Source organism: Falco punctatus, assembly GCF_963210335.1.
Source record: "Falco punctatus genome assembly, chromosome: 4".
In the NCBI taxonomy this organism is placed as follows: domain Eukaryota; kingdom Metazoa; phylum Chordata; class Aves; order Falconiformes; family Falconidae; genus Falco; species Falco punctatus.
Window position 1 is genome coordinate 57,356,205 of NC_137583.1, and position 22,429 is coordinate 57,378,633.

Here is a 22,429-nt window from a genome sequence, read left to right on the forward strand (position 1 = left end):
GGAAGACCTTATCACTGTGTTCCAGTATTTAAAGGGTGGCTACAAAGACGACTGAGACTCCCTTTTTGCAAGGCATTACATGGAAAAGACAAGGATTAATGGGTACATCCTGGGGAGATGCCGATTGGACACAAAAGGAAATTTTTTCACAATGAGGACAATCAGCCATTGCAATAATCTCCCCAGGGAAGTGGTGGATTCCCCAACACTGGACACTTTTAAGATTTAGCTGGACTGTGCTTTTGCCAAGGTTGGACCAGATGATCCTTGTGGTTCCTTCCAACCTGGTATTCTATGATTCTACGAATATTTAATACCGAGGCAATAAAGAGCCAACAAGTCCTGTGTTTGAAGGACGAAGCTGCCTGCCCCTGGGACTGGGGGAACCTCACCTGCACAGTGGTCAGGGGGGGTCTGAGCACTCTCCCAGATCAAAGCAGCTCCTGGAATTTATGTCTGAGCACAAGCTTTTATGGAAAATACATATCTCAAAGAGAATTAAATGCATCTATACAAACTACCTCCCACTTCCAAGGAGCTATGGTAAGCCCAAGTTTTTAAAATGTTATTGTTGACGATAATGATTACCTGTCCATGAGTGTCCCCTGGAGGCTTTCCAGGTTCAAACCGTACAGCTAGTCCAAAATCGGCTAGCACTGCTGTCAAGTCGTTCTTCAGCAAGACATTTTTACTCTTGAAGTCCCTATGGACAAGCCAAGAAGCAAGTTTGGGAAGGGTTTATTACAGCACACGTCCAAATCACATTGCAACAGATCACGCTGTAAGTCTCTAGGCTTAGCAGCCCCCGGCGATCAGCTCCTTCCTTCCCCAGCTGCCCGGCACAGCTGGCTCTGACAAATTCAGCTGCCTCTCACTGCCCGTGTCCCTAAAACACAACCAAGCAGCCCTGTGCTGCCCGGCAGAGTCAGTCAAACTCTGTGGTGAATTAACCTCAAAATAAAAGCAAGGGGTGATATGAAGGGGGGTGTTTAATTAAAGCAGGCAGTATAAGGCACCATTTCTGGCTCTGAGCACCAGCTGTGGACCCCCACCTCTGAGCACTTCTTACTAGTTCTCAGTCCCAACAACAAAAGCAAGACAGGTTCAGGCGGTGCATTTACTCTTTAACCTAGTAAGGATGTTTGCTCCTATCTACAAAATTAGATCTTCCTGGAAATTAACAGATGCTGGTGGGACTCTTTTCACCCTGACAACACGCTTCAACAGACTTTTGCCATAGTCATCTATTACACTTATGTTTTAATTGCTGGATCTATCTTCCCTGGAGAATTTGGAGGGTTGGAAAGCAAGCAGGGAAGGGGGTGAGCCCACACTCAGACAAGCTGTCAGGATCGGACTGGGCAGCTGCTGGGCAGGTGTAAGTATTTGCAGAGAGATGGCGGGTCTGTGTTGAAGGTGGCATTAAGGGGACATTTGTGTCAGTCCTCTGCTGTAGCAGGATGGTTTCAGGGCAGCTCAGGTAAATCTGCAGGGGCTGCAGAGGGAGGGGGGAGTGGAAGAGGGTCACACTGAGATGCCTAATCCAGTCAAGCCCTGTTCCCTGGGCTTCCTGCATTTTCATCTGAAAAGGAATGTTTGGCAATCTAATTAAATTACAGACCTTAGACAGCAGATGGCAATTGTCCTGTATGCTCAGCATTATAATTTCCCTATCATCAATTCACTTGGTGACCCTGCTGATTGCAGGACATTGCAGGCCTGCACAAAATAATTAATGAGGGCAGATACAATTGTTCCGCACTAGAGAGACCTGTCAAAATTCTTTGGGAAGAGAGAAACTGCTGGACCATAGAGAAGGGCTGCTCACTGTGGCCTCAGATGCCAGAGCACCAGCTCAAAGCACCACGAACAAAAATCATCCTGTACCGCCCAGCCCCTGATTCTGAACTTTAAAAATCAGAAGAAAGGATTTTTGCTTTCTAAACTAAATACAGTGTGATGGGTATTTCTGGCTTGACGATTATGATGGGGGAAGTGAGAGTGAAGTTGGAGAGCACCATACACCAGGGAGCCCCAGCTGAAACCAGCCTCCATCACCACAAGGGGACACACAGGGTTTCTAGGGACACAGTACAGTTTTGCAGAGCCCGCATAACATTTGTACTCCTCTGTTACACAGAAAAACACCATTTACCTAATACCTGTCGTCTTAGAGACTGACTGCTTCCATGTATAGCAGTTTCCCCACAGGCTTAGAAAACAGCCATCATCTAATGACATAGATAAACTCCTTTGCTCAGTCAGCATTAGGGGATTATGCCCTCCAGGATGATACAGATTGTGCACGAGATTTTTGCAAAGCAGTGGCTCAGCTAGGACCACACAGAAATTATTACAGTCTGCTAGAACGATATGCTTCCAAAGTGAAGTGGGATGTAAATCAGTATTATTGCAAAGGCATTTCCTGCTGGTTTTCACCAGCACTGCCCTTCGGGCATGCAACAGTTAACTACCACATCTTGATACATGATGTAGGGACTTCCCGTTGTATTTCCTTTTTCCCCCCAATTTCGATACATATCCCCATTTTTCCATGCTTTCCTTCCTTCCACAATCCCCCATGAACCAGCAAGTGTGAGTTGCAATGCAAACATACCCAGGACAGGGAGACAGACTTAATCCAAGCCACGCCACGTAGAATTCCCACTAATAGCTGATGCATTAGACCATCCTAAAACGGCCACTGGTAAAGTGGCCTGAAAAGAAGAAAGCGTCTTTTTCTGTGCAATGCTTCAAACTAGGGAATAAGAGAGCAAGCACGGGAGATTTTATTTTCAGCTTCCACGTGGGGGCACTTTCGCACCAACAAGCGATCCCAGAACCTTAATCCTCCTCGTAGTGCCAGGGGCCAGTAAAGCCTTGGCTGAACCCCTGCCCAGCAGTGACTCGGGGAGTCCCACCTGGCAACCCCGCCTCCTCGCACGCATTGTCTGAAGCCATTCAAAAATCCCACCCCCCTGACTGAAAACGTATTTGGTGGTTTCTTTTAAAACAAAAATAAAAGGAATGGGGTAAACCAAGGGAGATCCCGTGTGTCCTGAAATTCTTCTTCCCTAGGTATGTGCTAAACTCACACAAATGGTGCATTCTCGTCTTTTATCTTTTGCTAAATGGATGGGGACACTAATGAGCACGATCTGTGGCTTTAAAGCTTTTCTATAGCCTTTCTCTGTTCCCCACCCTTAGGAATTTTCATGTATAAACCACTGCCTTTATTCCACAGGGACAAATGTCAGGGACACAGGGGTCAGCTCCAGGAGCAGCACAAAGGCAGCTGCAGGCTCTTTCAACAGCCCCCAGCTCTCAGAAATCTTCAGGTTCCGGGAGGGGGGGTGTTTTGGGGGCAGGGACAGCCTTGCGAAACCAGGGATTATCTTGCTGTACATGAAGACATGCCCATTAGACCGGGTACAAATTGCTGCAGCTGGACCGTGGGGTTTTAAGTCCCTCCTAGATGAAATGCAGTGGGTGGTGGGGGAGTACGGCAGTGGATTACAGCATGTAGCCTGCATAAATCCCTTCTGGAAAACTCCCCCCTCCTGCCATGACACTAGCAAACCAGCTGGTAGAGATGCTTTAGTCCAGGGCAAGCAATGTGGAACTGGGAGAGGGGCTAAAACAAGGATCTTTGCATCGAGGATGGTTTAACCCACTGCTTTCTGGATTCCCGCTGTTCCCACAGAGCTGCCACCCAGGTGGGGTGGAGCATGTGCCGAGACATCTCAGAGGCACCGTGGTGCCTGCGCTGGTGTCCATCTTAAGCACCCTGGCACGATTTCAGCACTATGAAGCTACAGTGAAAAATAAATAGCAGCCATTTTCTGCATTTCTACAGTTTCTCCATTTCTTACCTAATGATCAAAAACTCTGTGGGAAGACATGCAGTGGAGTTATCAGTCTAAAACACTTAGGGAAAAACAGGGTCCAAATCTTGGTACAGCCACAGAAATACACAGATTATAATGTGATTTATCATGCACAGTCCTTTCAAAGAGCAGTTCTGCAGCAACCAGATTTTCCTTCCCACTACATGTCAAGAGAAGAGTTGATGGCAGAGGGAAGCACCTAGCCTCCAGACATTTGCCATGAACCACTACCAACTGCACTGACTGTTTCACAGACAGGACACAATGCCCTTCACCGTTTCATATGTGACTGAAAAAAATTCTTGCGTTAGCATCGGATTTGTTGGGTTAAAAGGCATTCACATCCTAAAAGCCCAATTTCCTCCTTCATTCAACAGCATCATTTCAAAGAGATTGTAAACATTTGAACACAGCACTTGAATGGTGTCAAGGAAAGAAGCCGTACCTGTGTGCTATAGCAGGTTTATGTCCTTCACCTTTGCACCAAGGGACATCTTCATGAAGGTAGGACAAGCCACGGGCCATTGTTTCTGCAACATGGCAGAGCTCATTCCAGCTGATAATATTGCCCTTCAGGTAATCCGTCAGAGAGCCCTGCGAAACAGGACATCGCATGTTCTTAATCGCAGACCCTGCTACGTGACAGATGTGCCAACGCATCAGTTCAGAAAATGGTTTTAATGAGTGCTTGAGAAATCTGAACCTTGATTCTACAGGGGGAAAAAAATCACTAGCAGAAGTAAGAAAGAAGAAGAAATTAAACCCAGAAGCGTTCGTGAGTCCTCAGCCCCTGACAGCACAGCAAGTGTCTGGATGTCTAAAAGGAGTGTACTAATCTGCCAGGCAAGTGGAGGGAGGTAAGGAAGGGACAAAATAATCTCAAACCGAGCAATTCATCTAACCTAAGAAAGGGGAAAGCCTTCCATGCAAGAAGGTGATGCATCATATCAGCTGGTTGTGGCAATGATTGACTCAGTAGACCTTGGATTAAACAGAGGGATAACACTGCTGGCTCAACTCTGGATTTGCGTGTGTTTGTTTTATTTTAAGTGTTAGTCCTGTTTGATAACTAAAGCAATTCATGAAGCCGGAGGTGTGCCCCGAGCTTCAAAAGCAAACACAGAGCCCATCCGCAAGGGGTGAGTTGGGACTACAACAGTCTGTGACACCTGGCTCCCACGTGCTCAACTATGCATGGTAAGGGATGGTGACTACCACATATGTGAGCTGTAGTCTTTTGTGCCTCTCTCTCCCCCCAGGTCCCACCTTTATTAATCTTATATTTGTGTAGGAAAGCCTTGAAAGCTAAAGGAAGGGCCTTTGAAGTAGGGGGGGAGGAGCATTCTTCCACTACCACTGAGCCATAGCTCACCAGGGACAGACTGGAGAGATTACAGGGGAGTTTCTGGGAGAATATTAGACACCAAACCCTTCTGTTCCACAACCAGCTGCCTCTCTGCCTTCCCAAAATGTATGTGCAATGATACGTTACCTTGTCGTGGAAAGCTGTGATTAGCCAGAGCTCCGTCTCTAAGTTTGTCCCTCTTTTCTCTGCTGCGATAAATTGCAAAAGGTTTTCATGCTTCATGCCAGGCGTATTGAAAATCTCCCTCTCGCTCTGCCAAGATTGCTTATCCTAGAGCAGGGAGAAATGCACCATCAAAGATCACGCTTCCCTTTAAAGCAAACAGCTCTTTCAGCTCAGTCAGAGATGCTCACGGTCGGTCCTCTTAATATCACCCTCCAGCATTTGGATGTGATGTGTCCCTTCAGAATGAGGCTGTTTTCCTAAAAGGTAAGCGCTGGAGAAAGACTGGAAGTAGCTGTTCTCAGTCTCCCTTCTCCAAAATCATCCTCAGCTATTCCTAGAGCACATGTGTGGGGAGCGGGGAGGAATCCAAACTCAACCTCACTGAGAAATAAGATTTGTCAAGATTTCCTAAGGATGCTTGCAAGAATAAAGCCTGTGCATACAGCACCCAGATCCGCATTGTAGCTGAAACTGTTATGAATGCAAGATGTAATCTAGGCTCTATTGAATATTTACCAGTAGGTCACAGCTGGCTTGGACAGAATATGTGCAAATCTCCTTTAACGACACTATGACAACAAATACTGAGCAAAAAATTAATGAAGAAGGAGATAGCAGAGAAGCGCAAAGAAGTTTCAGTCATTCTTCTTTCATTTGAGTTTTGATTGCTTTACTCTTTCCATCTGCAATTCCTAGAGAGTCAAGTCAGGAGTGTTCAAAGGTTTCCTAGAGTGGAAGACGTGAGCTGACAGAAATGCTGCTGTGCAATTAAGCTTTCACAGCGCCGGGGCTGTGCCTTTGTAAGCTGTAAACTGTTTGCTAGGTTCGGGTCTGGATTTACAATCTACCCAGGCAAGACACACAAAGCCAGGGCTTTGGTCCTTTGTGTGTGCTTTGGGCATCACAGCTGCACGCTGCCTTACTGGACTTTAACACCACGGACATTTGCAGTGAAGTTAAAATACCCTGCAGATTTCAAAATGTGCTTGATTTTGCCCTTCTTGCAACAACTACTACTACAGGATGCATTCGGTAAGGAGATACCACAGAGAAAAGTGTAGGAACGGAGGGTCCTTGAACTTTTTCCCCCAGTGGAAGAGTCCAAATGCATTTTTGTTATGGCCTTAAAAAGCATAGCCTCCATGGGCACTTAGAGCATCTCAGCACAGGTGAGGAAGCCCAGCAAGTAAGAACCTAATGCAATGCCTTTCTCACCTGAATAGGGAAGATTTTCACTGCTACGTAGTCGTTCATCAGCTGAGCCTTCCACACGCAGCCAAAGCGGCCCCTCGCCTTGATCTCCAAGAGCTGCAGAGGCTTTAGGCCAACCAGGGGAGAAGGGGGTGGCGGGCCAGGGTCCTGCATGAGAGAAAAACCTTGTCACCGGCTGAAGACAGACAGTAAAACAAAGGGAGGGGAGGAATGGAGATATTGCAGATGGGGAAAGAGGTGTAGAGAAGTAACATTTTATTTAATACAAATTATTTAGCCGTACCGTCTGCAGCAAGAGCAGCCCAAAATTCCCTATCTTGCTTTGTAGGGTATTTGTATAGAACATCTATAACAACCTATGCCTCCAGCTGTCACTTTGTGTGTCAAACTCCTACCTGCCATCCTCTGGGCAAAACCTGATTTCTCCCATGTTCTCAAAGCAAGAGCTATTTTGGGCTGTAAAACACTGATGACCTCAAGGCTACCTCCTGCCAAAAGTAGGAACTTCTTGATCTTTGTGACCCAACAGCCAACTACACCGAAAACCTCCCACTGCTTTGCACTTCATTAGCCATGTTTCACATAACCCTAGCAATGGGCAGTAAACAGGTCTGTCAGCATCATAAAGATCGTATCTGTTTAAACTCTGCACTGGTCCAAGAGAACAACGCAACCCTGCAGGATGCGTGGGGCTGGAGCTCTGTCCTATCTGCTTTCAGCCGGGAAAGGTTCACAGTATGGGCTGTAATGGGTAGAGGAGGGAGGGAGAGGTAGCTGCTCAGCCCTTCAGAAGAAACCAGAAGGCTCAGGGCACAGCAGAGCCAGCAAGGACCAGTTCCTGATGGCTTTGGACCATGAGGATGACCTCCTGCACTCATTCTCTGATGGCTCATAAAAACGAGCTTCAACAGGGAAAGCATCTCCCCTCCCCCTGTAAAGCTGGTACAAACTTTATCATCTCTCTGATCTCTGCTCCTCTGCTGAAAGTTGGCTGAACACAGGCAACAGCTTGGAGATTTTGGGGGGAAGGGTAGCCAACAAGCAGGGCTATGGAACTACATCCCTTAGGAATCTCAGACGTGGTGATAACCCCATCTAAACCCATCAGCCTCACAGGGGATGCTAACACCACCACGTTGGCCAGCTGTACCACCAACTTCAAAAAGATAAGAGAAGAAAACTTAGGCCACCTGAAAAAGGGTGGGGCAAAAGTGGATGTGAACATATGCTACACAGCCTCCATGCCTTTTGTAAGGTCCAAACAAAGGGGAGCAACTCCCTCACCTCGTTAATGTCGACATGCCCGTAGGGAGGCTTGCGGTGACGGTACATCCAGAAGGCCAAGAGGATGGCCATGGAGAGGACAGCGATGGGGAGCAGCGAGTATACCAAGATGTTGAGCAGGGAGGGCGTTGGTGGCGGTGGCTCGTATATGACTGCGAGAAAAGAGCAGGGTAAGCGAGGGGAAGGACCCTTCAGGCATGCAACAGCACTGTCATCTACATGTCCAGATGCAACCCAGCCCCATCCTTCCTCCTACTCCAAAGCTGACAACGCTTAATGGCATGTCCCATCCCATCCAACAGTATTCATAACGCTCTGCGGTTTACTCTTTTCCATGTGGCTATTAGTAATGGAGTTACAATGGTCCAAACAACACTTTGCAAGGTGAGCCTCCATCTGACCTTTATTTAAGATGGGTATTTCTTGCTGGGATACAGCAAGAAAATTTCCTCCTCTTAACCCTTCCAAAGGTATTAAGTGAGCATGAAATCCCTAGCAGTGTTGCTTTGCCTTTTACAGTGATTGACAAGGTGTCAGTTTTTAGTAGAATGCTGCCGGAGCCACAATCAAATGCACTATTCCCACAGTAGTTCTTGTTCCAAATTACATCAGTGCAGTTGAGACACAAACAATGGGAATACTAAATGGAGCCATGTTGCTATGTTGGAGACAGGGAAGGAAAAAATAGCAAGACTTGCCAAATTAAACAAAAAACTGTGAGAGAAATAATATTTGCTACTAGGTTGCTACGGGTACATTAATAACAGGAGATAATAAACCCCATGTAAACAATTAAATACCTAACAGGAAAGCCCAGGAAAATTTGATAATGGTCTATTGGAACATCTCAGTAAATGTAAGTAGTTGATAGCAAAAGAAACCATCCTAAGGAAAAAATCCACCTGCTTCAATAATTTGTATTGAATGATACTTTAGCAAGCGTACAGCTGAAAGAATCATCATCTCTCTATTAGCCTCCGAAGAAGTACCAGCTATTACTTTCCTTCCTTGAAGTATACCCACAAACTCTGAAAGCTGACACACACACCCATTCCCTTTCAATCCCCAGACCAACAAAGTAGCAATCAAATACAAAAATTACAAATGCTCAAGGTATCTGGAGACCTGTGACCTATGAAAATTAATGAAGAAGGTGTCAAATACCTTTTAAGAGTTTGAGCCTTCTTCCGTGCTGTATAAATCACTCTGCCCTCTTCCCCTTGTGCAGGATTTTGGTTTTGTAATATCCCACTGTGAACGTCCACCATAAAGAAAAACTAATCCTTGCTGGTGGTATCTGAGGTGCTGGGACAACACATTTTACCCACAGAGTGAAAGAGCCTTAAAAAACTATTGTTAAAGAATTGTAGCAGAAGGATTTCTGGACCTTGTAACCAAAATGGTGCTTTGTGTCCTCTCGGATGTATCCAACAACCCAGAAGTCATCACAAACTGGGTCTAGAGGAAGAGACCCCCAACTCCCCGTCCACCCAGTCACTCACCTTCTGGGCCAGTGACTTCAGGCAAATGGGTAAATTTCTCATTGCAATAGTTGCCCTCGCAGCAGCAGAAAAACACTTGAGGGTTTTCTTCTGTGGCTACGCATTCCTGCCTGCGTCAGGGAGGGACAGACATGACAATGAAGGGAAGAGAAAAAACAACGTCAGCCAACTCCTGCCTCTGGTCTTGGGGAGCTGACCTGCCCCAAATCATCTTCTCCATGCACCTTCTCCTGCTGCTGCGCTGCACAGATCAGCAGTCTCCACTTACAGAAAACAACTTGGTGTTCAAATACCCCAGCGGATAGCAAAGACCCTTGAAAAGACTGTAAAGGAAACAAATGCTTCCATATGTACTGAAGGCATTAGATGGTGAGTAATAAATAACAGCCGCCGCCGCTAACTGAAAGAGCAGCAGAAAAACGATGGAGAGATGCCTTGTTCCCTGAACAGTGTCATTCCCACAGCCTGTATGTATGCTGTCAGGGGAGAGGAGTATTTGATCATGCAGTTAAAGACTGTGCCATAAAGTACATAAGATGAGGGCTGAGCGAGGACTGCTCTCACCGCCTTGAGCATCGCTAACTCTACGTGCTAGAAGGGCACCGAACACCAGCAGCAACGGTCCCACTGCAGGCAGGAGGGAGGCTGCAGGTTTGGGTTGGTTTTTTTTTTTTTTTAAGTTTAATTTTCAAATGCTATCTCCTTCTTTAAAAAAGTTATTCCCGCATGAAAGCCTTTAAGAAAAACAGGTTGCAGCTCTCTTTTTTTTTTTGTATTTGCCTGTTATCCAGGTAGCGCTACAGCCTCCTCAGCACTGAGGTTTCCTTCTACACTGTGCAAGGTGTTAGGGGACTTCCACGGATCAGACCAACTCCACTTTCACACATCCTCCCTCTCCCACAGATCAATGCCAAAAGAGCCGTGCAGTGATTTCTGCACTGCTCTAGCAGTCATTTCTTTCTCTTTCTTCAATGTCTGCTTCCCTTCCCTGCCACCTTTTGCTACATTACCCTCTGCTTTTAGTTATGAGGGTTGCAGAGCTGCTCTCCACAGAAAACTGTATCAAACTATTTCCTGAAGCCCAGCTAAATTATATGCATAACTTCCTTCCTTTGACCACTCGGAGGAAGTAGCAAAACAATCATATGTGTTTGACATTATTACTCATTTATGAACCCATGCCAAGCCTCCCTTTCTGTGGTATCACTGACATACTGCTACGAGAAGAAAGAGCTCTCTTCAGTCATAACACGGGGTAGTTTTCAGTGCTTTACTCCTTTTGGGGGGGAAAGGTGGCTATAGCCAAAATGTCTCCTGCAAGGTCTAAGCTGGGAAATGCTTGGTTTGTTTTTCAGGCTTTTATTTTTTTAAACTTCAAAGCAAAAAAAGCAGCTATTTGACTTATTCAAATGAACAAAGATTTAACAAGTTAAGCAATGTTTCCAGATGCTTTTTCGTGAAATCAGATAACAAGCCCTTTGGATTTAACAGCATCAGTATTGGAGTCTTCAATAGAAAACACATCCTTTGCTAAATCTGTTGGTTAAGAAATCAAGCTAATGAGTGAAAACAGCCTGCTCCACATCTGCAATTCATTATCCCTGTCTTTGAGTTGGTGTGCGCTCAGGGCAGCCATCCAGGTACACATGACATGTTATACTTAGCAAATATTACAAATGAGACAGTGGGAGAGAATGACACATTTTTCTATGGCACTGAGGGCACGTTTCATAGCAGTACACGTGCTCTTCAAGGGAACATGAACACAATCTCTCTGGTGGGGCTGTGTAAATAAACAAAGAGCACACAAGTCGATTCTTAAACACTACCTTTTCCTATAACCTTAAATGTACATGTGCCACGTCCTTGTTTCCTTAAGATACAGAACAGAGTAAGGAGCCATCACCCTCAGCATCCCAACCCTTGCACTCCTGCATTTTTCATCTTCCAGCAACAAGGAGGTAGCATCTGGCATGTAGCAGCATGTGCTGCCTGTGCTCCAAGGGGAGCTGCAGCCTGGAATAACAGGACCGTGCCCTGCATCCAGGGGACACTTTTGCAGAGATAGGTACAGATGCATCTCCCAAGGCTGCACCCAGGAGTCCGGCATCCAAAGATGTTGAAGATAGAGACAAAAAGGGCGTCAGCGCAGCAGCATCAATTGAAAAATCATCTTTTTAGCCATTTTTCCTGTCTTGGGATGCAACACTACCTGTATGAAAGACTGCAGAGGGCACTCAGGGAAAGGGGGGAAAGAAAAAAAAAAAAAAAAAAAAAAGACTGCATTTAAACAGTCTTTATTTAATTAAAGCTAACCTTTATTTCAAATGTTGCTTTCAACACTTGTACTGTTTGTTAATTCTCAGAAGATCTTTTAGCTTTGCCCTGGAACTGTGTCTTTGAAGAATCAGCCTGCAGGATAATGGATGCTCAAACCTGGGGCTGCAAAAAGGCTTGTGAGGAGCCCTGGGAACTTTTTACCATTTTAACAGAGCAACACATTATGACAAAGTTTAAGAACCACTACATCCCTGCGCAGAGACACTCAGTGACAATACAAGTGTCACTGTATACGAGAGCAGGCATTGAAAGGAGAAATCTGTTTACAGTAAACACTTCTGCTTCGAAGTAGGAAACTAGAGTGACCTTCTGTTCTCAGAAGGATCAGCATTAAGATGACTAATGGGCCAAGGAGGATTGATTTATCGGGAAAGAATAAAAATTTAACTATATATAGAGCTTGGCTACGCAACTGGCAAGGGAATAGGTGTGGTGGGAAAGCAACCCCGGGGCTAAGAATAGAATGAAGATGAGGAACGACTCACACTTGGGAAAAGCTAAGACAACGGGCACAAAAGTAGGGATAGCATACAGTGCCAAAGGGAGAAAACTCTCCACCCATGGGAATAAATCTAGTCCCAGCTTCAGACCCACAGTTTAGGACATGATGTCCTAAAATGTTTGGAATTAGAAGCTACAAAGATGCTCAGCTGGGAATTGGACAAAGGTGTGATCAACCTATACCGGTGTTTTATCAGGTGAAATCCCTGAATTTTATGTTCTGTTAATCCTTACTGAAAGGGCTGGGTTTGGGTGGCTTGGTTGCTCATTGGTGTGTTTTTTTTTTTAACAGAAACACTGAGTCTAGAGCTACTGAACATTACCCTTTCTAACCGTGAAACTTCAGAGGGCTATTTTCTTTAGCTGTAATTCTTTTCCCCTCTGTAGAGTTCCATCAAGGGAAATGAGAAAAAACTAGTTTATTTTCCCAGCCATTTAATGAGGTTGGAGTCTTCATACTACAAAACCTTGCTCCTTTTCAGCTTGCTACAGGCAGTGACACACAACCACGCCTGTTGCTTTTGCTGCCCCACTCTTTCTCTTGGCCCGTCTTAACTCAGCCAAAGAACAGTGAAACTTTTTGCAACATCACGCCAGGATATCTCAACCTCTAACCACCCCCAGATATCTGTGCTTTTCTAGAAAGCTCCAAATGATTCCAAGTTTTCCTTTGTATCGCCAAACGCTCTTGGAAGAACATATTGCTTTTCATTTGATGATACAGGACAGGTTTTTCAATGCATGCCAGAACTATCAAAGCTTTGCTAAGGAAAAAAAAACCCCAACCACCACAACCAAACCCACAACAAAAAACCCTAAAAGTACCTTTTGCAGCTTCTATTTAGAACATCAACGCAGAAAAGTGACAATTCTGAGACCTGCATTAGCAACAGAAGTAATTACAGGGGATGAATGGGCCGACTGACTTGGACTTGGCTTTCTTTTCCTTGATGCAAATATCATGAGCCTTTGCACTTAGAGGAACAATTAAACCTGGATTCAGAAAACCAGTTAGGCTATTACCTGTCATAACAGTTGAAGTCATCTAACCAGCAGCCTTTCTTCACCAGCTCGATGGAGCCCGAGTTGTTTCTCCAGGAGGCGTAGCAGTGGAGCCGCTTGTCCTTCTCCCCCTCGCAGCGCTCCACGCCACTCTGGTTGGTCTTTTCCAGCTCCCAGTTGGCATTGTAGTAAATGCATTCCCTTGTCTCAGCCTCTCCATGGCCTGGTCCTAAAGCAAAATTCAAACCCCAAGAATGTTCAAGCAAAATCAGAAACAGATCCCAGGAGACACATCTCCAGGTGGCTATGCTTTAGGTGATGCATACATTTGCCTCCTGGGAACTAAGCAGCTCATCAAAGTGAGCTTCAGCATGGTGTTGAAGGTTATTCTTTGCTGATGTGAGATGGAGAACAGAGAGCACAGGTTTGCACAGGCTTACAATTTGAGCCCATGGTGAAGTCAAAAGCCCAGCTGAGACCCAACCCCCAGGTCTCCTCTGGCCAGTGCTTCAACCGCAGGGCCCTGACATGGGGGGATGTACGAGGCGATCCACACCCAGTTACCTTGTAACCACAAAAACCCTGTTTAAGCAAGACAACCTCCCAGGGTGCTACATGCCGCTTGCTGGGGTGTCACACAATGGAGTTGCCCTCTCTCTCCAGCACTATTTTGAGAAACACCACCTAAAACCAAACGGTTTCTTATGTGTATAGGATGTAACTGAGAATAGATTCTATCCATCCTGCTGAGGAGGGCCAGACCAGTGCCTGTTCCACACTTAGATCCCAGTTCAGTCTTATTTGGATAAGTCTCCATAGAATAAATGGCATGGTTTTAGCTGCAGTTGACACAGCTCACACTGCCTCTCCACTCAAACAAGACCTTCAGCAAAATGCAACTGTTCCCCAAACAGCTCTCACCACCCCAGACATGTGGCCACACGAAACAAAGAGTCTCCGCAGCCTGTGCATCTTCCCTCCTTTAGAACCTGGTATCAAAGGACCGAGGACCTCCTGCTGCCCCAAGTGAAACAATTCCCCCATAGACACCATGGCACAGAACTGAAACACGATTACAGACACTTCAGTTAAAACTGGAATCAAGCAAGGAAACACAGATGGCTTGTTTTGTCCTAAGCCTTAGAAATCCTATCTCCATTTGGAAATATTCTGCTTTATGACATTTTGAGGATTAGTTTAAAATGAGAAGAAGAATGAAACAAACACATGACATAAGCAGACAATCAGAAAAGGTACCATGAAGCTTTTGACTTTGTAAATCCTGAGATGCCCTGCAGCCATCTCTCTTCGGGATTACCCAGCCCAAGGCAAGGTCAGACCTGGCTGTTATTTTTCTGGACTGCAATCATGAAAAATATAGGTAGCCCAATAAAATGTGTTGACAACTAAGTAAAAAACACGAATGGGTCCCACAGGATGGTGAAATGAAACTGCTGCGCTCCCAGAATAGCCAGACCTTTGCAAAGCACAGAACTAAATTTCTGGCTGGAAAAATTTGCAGTACTTTCACGACTCTATCTTCTCCAAAGGCGACACAACCTTTAATGTTGAGATTAAGGCAGTCAGGGCCATGTCTGCATGATCTAACTGCAACCCAGCTTGTCATTCCCACTCAACATGGCAAACCAGCCAGTTCTGAAAGGCCTCTACAAAGTAATGCAATTCAGCCTTCGTAAGATGCTGAGCAGCAAGTGGCTTACAGCCAGCAGAGAAGAAACACCAGCCTGAGCACAGGCACCAGCTCCAGGCCCCGGATACCTTCCGTAGCTTCATCGTTTCCACACCTGAACACCCACCCACTACTGATGTAAGTACCCTGACAACACCCAGCTATGGAAAGGAGTATTACTTCCAACTGAAGATCCAACATGCCAAGATTAAATGACTTGTCCCAAGGGAGCAGGAAGCTGGGAGAAGCCTGATCTGCCTTTCCACAGCCTGCAACTCCTCAAGTTGCCAAGTCTGCACGCTGTTACCTCACGGCAGGATTCACCTCCAATTTTGCAGTGCACAGAGAGCCCGTTAAAGATGGTGCTTGAGCCAGAGATTGCATTCGAACTATTCAGTGTAGCCTGATCTGCTGTAGGAAAACAACCTTCTGCTGCCAACACATGCCACGCAAGGAGTGCAAATGATCTGCCACAAAGCAGAAGTGGAACTGCAAGAAGGTTGCAGGAGAAACCATAGCTTATGCACAAGCTAGGGGAGCTGTGTCCAGCCTGCTCCCATACCAACACCTGGAATCAGCAGTGGGAAATTTTCATGGTACGGCACAAACTCATCAGACTAGGAAGATCTCTTCGCAAGTTGAAGAGGTGCTCCATCCTTCAATAACTCTTTTGGGGAGGAATGTTTAATCTGCATCGTGGGAGAGACTGCAAGGGAAGAGGGGTATGAGAAAGTCATAAAGCTGACTTCTGAAACTAGAAATTATATTGACAGCACACATGAACAAGAGCTCAATTTCAATAGCACCTGCAGGTTTTATCGGCACTTGCAAAGCTACATTTGAGTTTTCCTCTGACAAGTTGCTTACTATAATAAAAACAACCTCCCGATATCCCTTAACACAGAACTGTGTCAATATTGACGCTCCTCATTAAAGCCTTGGTATTTGTTCTCTTGATACTTACACCACACTTTGTTAGGGCAGATTAAGCATTTTTCCTAAATACTGGTTAAATCAGCAGGAAAGCGAAGGAACACTGCCTTGTGTGCAGGGAGAGCGATATCTTTTTATTTATAAAGGAATGAATAAATATCTTAGCTTCGTTCTAATACTTCACATGGCTTCCAGCTGATACTTCATAGCTAATAACTCACTATCGCCTTCTGGTCCAGCCCTTGAAATACATTTTGTAATATCATTTCCATCATTCCAAACCCAATCTCGCTTTTGCTCTAGATGGAAATTTCCTCTCCCTCCCCAACCCCATCTCCTGGAGAGCAGGAAGGTTTAATGAGCCATTTGCCTGGGAAGCGGACCCAAAATCTAATCCTGGCTCAGCCACCTCCATCTGTAACCTCGAGCAATATTATGTAGACTCTGTTTTCTTCCACCTGCAATGAAGGCCAATGCAATGCACAAAGCTGTGGTGAGATTTGATGTTTCCACTCTGCTTTGAAAAGGGAATGTTAAAAAGATGTGAAACAGGAGCTGTATCAGCTGTGGGACCAGCAAACTGAGGCTGCTAAATCCTGCGCTGAGCCCAGGCTCCCTTCCCCCAAGACAGTTGTCTTTTCTGGAACAAGTTTCAGCTGAAGACTAAGATCTGCTTGCAAACATGCAAACCCAACTCTGCAAACAGCAACCGTGCCAGGAAAAAGGCCTTTCACAGTTTTTCCCCTGCTGTCAAAGTTTAGATTAGTTGAATAAAAGCATGTATAAAGTTTTGGATGACTAAATGTATGTATGCTTTCCTTAAGACAGCTCCTAAGGATGCTTGCATTAAGGAGACACTTTTGAAACCTGCGTGTTTGCTACCTGCTTCCAGACCCTTTTAAAAAGCTGTTTGGTGAGGACCCTCATCCCGCTGGGTGCTCAGAACTGCAAGAAGCCCTTCTGTTTGTGCCCAAGATGGTCTCAGCAGGAAGAGGCATGACTCCAAGACTTGGGTATTAATTTACCTGCTGCTTTAGCTCATCGAGAAACACTCGTACCTTGCCTCTGTAATGGATCACACAGAGACCAAAGTTTGTAGCTAACTGCTTTACCTGCACTTGCTATGTTAAAACTCTCAACTGAATGGAAGGAGGGGGAACTGAAACAGGGTTTTGTCCCTTGGAGGGAGAAAGGTGGGGTGGTGATGACTAAGAGGAGGAAATTGGAGCTCTGCTCCTACATCTCTGGGAAGCCATGTAGTTTCTCCTGCCTCCTCCTCCCTCCTTAGGCAATGGATACATAAGGACCCATTCCCCCAAAACCACTGCAGGTCTGTAAGAAACACTGAGCTGGACACTTCTGCCGAGTGACACAGGTGAGAGAGACACAGATCAACCATGTCCTGCTTCTCATTTCAAGCTGCAAGAAAAAGCAGAGGGTATTGCCCCAAAACGGCTGCAGGAAGCGCTTGTCTCCTTCCACTGGACACAGCTGATGCATTAGCGCAACAAGGGTTGGGCTGGACTTGAGTGGGCTTCCCTCAACGCCCAGCAGCACAACCTGGCTCAAAGGCAGATGTTGAACCAAACCCGCACAACCGAAAGAGGAGACAGGATTAATTTTGGCCAAAAAAAGCCTTTCCTGAAACAAAAGCCTTTGGATGCAGTAACAAACCACAGCTTGAGAAGGACTAAAGGGGCTGTGTCCCACTGGCTCTGCCCTCCCCTCCCCCTAACGCTCTTGCTGTCTCCCGCATACCAGCGTCGGTAAGTGGTCGGCAAACTCCTGACACCCTTCATTCGGTGGCATTGCCTGGTAAGGACACCCTGCTCATACAGGATGGAAAATAAACACACCAGGGAGCTGCTAAGCTTTTGGCAGAAAGTCAACAGGAGTTGGGCGCAACGAGATGTAAAAGATTTGCTAAGCCAGTGTTTGAAGATGGCTGTCGGAACTTGGTTTAATTCACTGGGCTCCCATTCCCCTCCTGCCTAACTCTACTCCGCCAGCCACAAAGCAAAAGTTAGGAAAAAAAGCTGTTTCCTATCCAGCAGAGATTTCCAATAGGTACAGGCAAGAGGTACAAACACAGGTGGATCTGCTGGCCCTCCCCACACATAGACATTTTGCAGGGGAGATGTTTCCACCACGGCTGGACGATTGCCTGCACAAACTACTGCAGGCAGAACCGCCTCACTGCACTGGCAGCGCTTTGCAGAAAATGCTGAGCAAGCAAAGTATGAGCACGCATGCCGGGCAGGAGCATGGCATCTCCAGCAGCGCAGCCTGCTACCAGCCCCAGTTTTCTCCATAGAAAAGAGCCTCATGGCAGCAGCCAGACAAAAACAGTAAACATTTTAATACCACAATCCATAAATAGTCATTTAAGGAATAAAGTCTGAAGTCCTGTTTGAAATCAAAGTCTAAGGCAGAATTAGGCTTTGCAGGAGCAGATGGGTTTCTTGCATCCCACTGCATCCACCCAGCACTTCGGGGATGACGCAATGTGGCTTCTCCCGACACCTTCCTCAAACAAAAGCCGCGCAGAAATACCTTTATGCAAAATACCACGAAGCTGAAATAACTCCCAACGCATCATGAAGGCAGAGGAAGGCTACCCACCACCACCCATTTTTGGGGTGGAAATCAACATTTTTACCGTGGTCCTGAGAAACCATGGTCACGCCCATTCCCTCGGGTTGATTTTCTGCTCCAAATGACTGAAGCATCGCTAGGTTTTTGCTGAGCAAGACCCCCAGCACCTATCTGAGGCACGTAACGATGGGAAGAGCACTTGAAACGCCATGCGACACAGGAAGACCTCTCTCCTCTACTTGGGAGTTGCAAGGCAGAGAGGGAGCTCATTAAAATGGGTCCTCTTGAACTGAAGGACTTCAGCCTGCTGAGGCATGGGACCTTGCTGCTGATCTGAGACTAAACTCTGCTCTTCTAATTTGGAGCTGCTGACAGATCACTGAGGCTGTGTCATTATCCAACAGCTGCTAAATTATAGCCAAGATCCAGTGTAGCAACTCTGGGTCTAGGTGTTAGCAGTTGCTGGGCTCCTAACTCATAATTAGATACATGGGGAATATCTTCCCCAAGGCTGAAGGCTGCTGTAAATCTCAGCTCTTTATCTCTGCTTGTCCCCTTTTTAAAAGCTAAAATGAAAGTATATACAAAAAGATGGGACGTGTCAAAATAGTCTGCATAAACACTGAGTGATTTACCAGACAGTCTCTTTGCCTAACTGTCAAAACCACCGGGCTTTATATATGAAACTGTGTATGCAACTGAAGTTATTTGCAAACACTTAGTTATGTCCCTATATAGCTATTTGTACATGTAATTTTATAATATAAAATGACAGAGATTGTACACTGAATTGGGGTAATTGCCCTCTAATTTGGAGGGTAATTGCATGTAGCAATTAAGCAACTGTGGATGCATTCTTGCATGTGTGATTATGAAAGTCGGGCCCTTTGTTTGAGGTTTGGGTTTGTTTTCAAGAGCTATCCCTCAAAATGCAGCATGGTTGAGCAGAGCTGGGAAATAAGAGGCTGCTGGGCGCTCACCTTGCAGCTCAGCATCTGCTGGGATGAGCTACTCCGGCGCCAGCTCACACCCGCCCCTTCCCATTGCTCAGCACCTGCGGGGATGCTAAAACAGCCGCCTTCAAACACAGGGCTGCATCTTGGCACATCCTTCAGTGGGGGGACCACGATCCAAGCATGTGTAGAGCACACTGGGAGGGGAGGGAAAGGCAGGAAAAGAGGGCTGCTGTCCCCCAGCTCTCCCTCTCCCAGACACCTGCCCAGAAGTTATGTGCAGGACTGCAAACTGAAGCAATTGTAATAGTTATTGCTAGCATTCCAGATCCCAAAATTAAGCCAGAGAAAGGCTTACGACTGGGAAAGTTTGGAAAATGTTGCTCCAGAGAGACCAGCCAGTTGCATCTCTACAGAGCCGACAATGAATCCACAATTAGTAAGTGTTGCTCCAGCACTTATTCCCCAAGCGGGGTGATTTCATTCCTGCTGTACTTAAATAATAGGGTCTAAATACGTTTTTAGGCAAAGCATCAAACTAGTGATGACATCTGTGGTTAAGTACATAACTGCACACGAGGATTTAAAGACTCGTTGCTTGCATCCCCTGTTCCTCCACAAAAGCCTTGGAACGGCAGAGCCCCATATAACACAGACAAGCCCCCTTGACTCTGCAAAGCCCCTTTCTCAAGCCCAAACTTCACCCCACCTTTGGGGACGTCCGTGGCCAGCATACATCTAGCCACAGAACAATCAAACACCCAAGGCTTGCACCTTCCAGCCAGCTGGATGCAGGGATGGGCACTGCCCTGGCTAATTAAAAAACCCAAACACCTGGTACAGCATCGACTATTGCAAAATATTTTGGTTCTTAAGCCAGATCAGGTAAAACCAGCCCCCTGCAGCACTGAGAACGGCAACAGTGTAACGTCAAGGGAAGATATTACTTTGAATTTTGTTTTCTGTCAATACATTTGGCATATCCCACGATAAAAGAGCTCTAAGTTTTCTAGTCAATCAATGGCTGTTAATCTATTATCTCAGCATATATTGCCATGGTAACCTGCAATGATGCCATTGACAACCAGTCTCAAAAGGACAGGAGGCTTTAAGTCATTTTCTTTTAAAATTAAAAAAGGAACTTTAATATTAAGAAATACATCCTCTCTGCTCACCAGGGATGACAACTCAGGGCTTCTATATTCACACCATGACTCACGCTTCACAGCTTCCACGGACATCTGTGTAGCAAACCCCCCCCCCCCATCCCCACCCCCACCCCCCATCACATATCTCTTTTTTAACTTGGGCTTAAATCAGTAAAAGATAAGAAGGAAATTATTCAAAATAACTTAGATCTTTATTAGAATTTTCCCCCAAACTGCTAGTAAAACCTGTTTTGTAAAATACAGGGAGCATGTTTAAAGAGTCATTACTGCCAGCTCAGGGAAAGGATGCAATAAAGGTTTAATTCTTCTGAATAATTTCCCTGGTATTTTAAGTCAGATAGGGTGGATAGGAGAAGGATTTGGAGAAGAGACATGCAGCATCCCAGCTCCTTACAAGTCCATAAAACCAGGCAGATTCGTGTTCAGGAAGACAGAGCTGAGTGAGATGACAGCATTATTCGATGTAGTGAAATACTGAGCGTACACACACACACACATGCACACACACACACACACACAGATTGCTGATGAGATTAATCTCTTGGCCTAAAGGGGAGGATCACTCAGGAAAAGGTTTAGTAAATCATTCCTCTGGCCAGGCAGAGCAATCCATGGAGGTTTGGCCAGGTCACTGGCTGGACTGGTGTGTGGCAGGACAGAAACGTTGCCAGCAGTTAATCAATTTTTGGAAGCTGAGCATTTTTGACTTGAACTCAGCTGGTCATTTCTATATTTTATTTAAAGAAGAGATCATTTTAGTTATCCATTAGAAAAATCCTATTTTATAGCATTTCAGTTAAGGACAAAGCCAAAATGTAATTAGATTTCTCCCTTTGCATCACTAACTGTATCTGTCTCCCCAAAAAACGTTTTAGTTCTTTAATAAAACCATCAGGGAGATCAATCAAAACCATTTAATGCCGTGGTGCTTCTGCAGTTCATGTTTAAATGCACTTTGGGTCACAAACGAGGCAATTTGGACAGCAGAGCTCAAACTGGATTAGTAATAACACCAAAAAAACGCCTAATTTCTCTTTTTTTTTTTTTTTCTTAATACAGATACACACTCCTCCGCTGCACCCAAGAGAACAGAAACAAAATCAAGTCAGCCTCGATGAACACAAAGTTACGCATCCAAAAAGGGCACTGCCACCGACCGCCTGCCTCCACATGGCACAGGGTGGGGAACATGTGAAACTGCAGACTGCGCATCCAAACTTCCCAAGATGCTGAGCTGCTCTCTATCCATGTGTGACCATCCCCAAGAATGCCACCTCGTGCAGGACCTCTGCCACAAACGTAGCAGGTAAATGCCAACAGCTCTGCCATCCTCCCTGCTTGTTAGGGGACACCTCCTGGCTTCCTTTGTACCACCATGCCAAGAAAATGCCTGGCTCCATACAGGATTTCCAGAGAGGAGAGGTTGTGTTTTCTCCCTAGACCATGAGTTTTCAAACAAGCACACAGTTATTTAGAATTTCTTTTTTTAAAAATTTGAGGTGTGCATTTATAAAAACATTAAGCAGCCCATTTATTTGGCTCATAACAGGAACGGCTGCTTTCTGGCATGAAAAATGGACCCTTGTGGGCTAAGCACTGTGCAAACAAGCTACTGAGAAGGTTGTTTCAGCCGCCAAACTTCGTAGCCTCAGTGACAGAAAGTATTAAGAGTTTAATTACAAATGAAGATATTTCCAGCTACACTCCTGAAAATCAAAAATAGAGGGCAGATTTTGACCAGATGCCACAAATCACTAAGTACAATATGCAAGAAATTCTGAAATAGCATTTAAAACAATCATTTGTTCTCTCCTGCTCTCCTCAGCAGCC

General features: G+C 45.6%; 1 protein-coding gene across 1 annotated transcript in view; it reads right to left on the minus strand.

The window, feature by feature from the left end:
• The window catches only part of ACVR2B (activin A receptor type 2B), a 108,791-nt gene that overhangs the window by 15,367 nt on the left and 70,995 nt on the right, over positions 1-22,429 (minus strand). Inside the window, exons 2-8 of the mRNA XM_080386922.1 lie at positions 13,281-13,488; positions 9,417-9,526; positions 7,915-8,066; positions 6,634-6,777; positions 5,380-5,523; positions 4,333-4,481; positions 589-703 (exon numbers count right to left, since the gene is read on the minus strand). Of these exons, the coding sequence (XP_080243048.1) occupies positions 589-703; positions 4,333-4,481; positions 5,380-5,523; positions 6,634-6,777; positions 7,915-8,066; positions 9,417-9,526; positions 13,281-13,488 (1,022 nt within the window). The remainder of the gene's footprint in view (positions 1-588; positions 704-4,332; positions 4,482-5,379; positions 5,524-6,633; positions 6,778-7,914; positions 8,067-9,416; positions 9,527-13,280; positions 13,489-22,429) is intronic.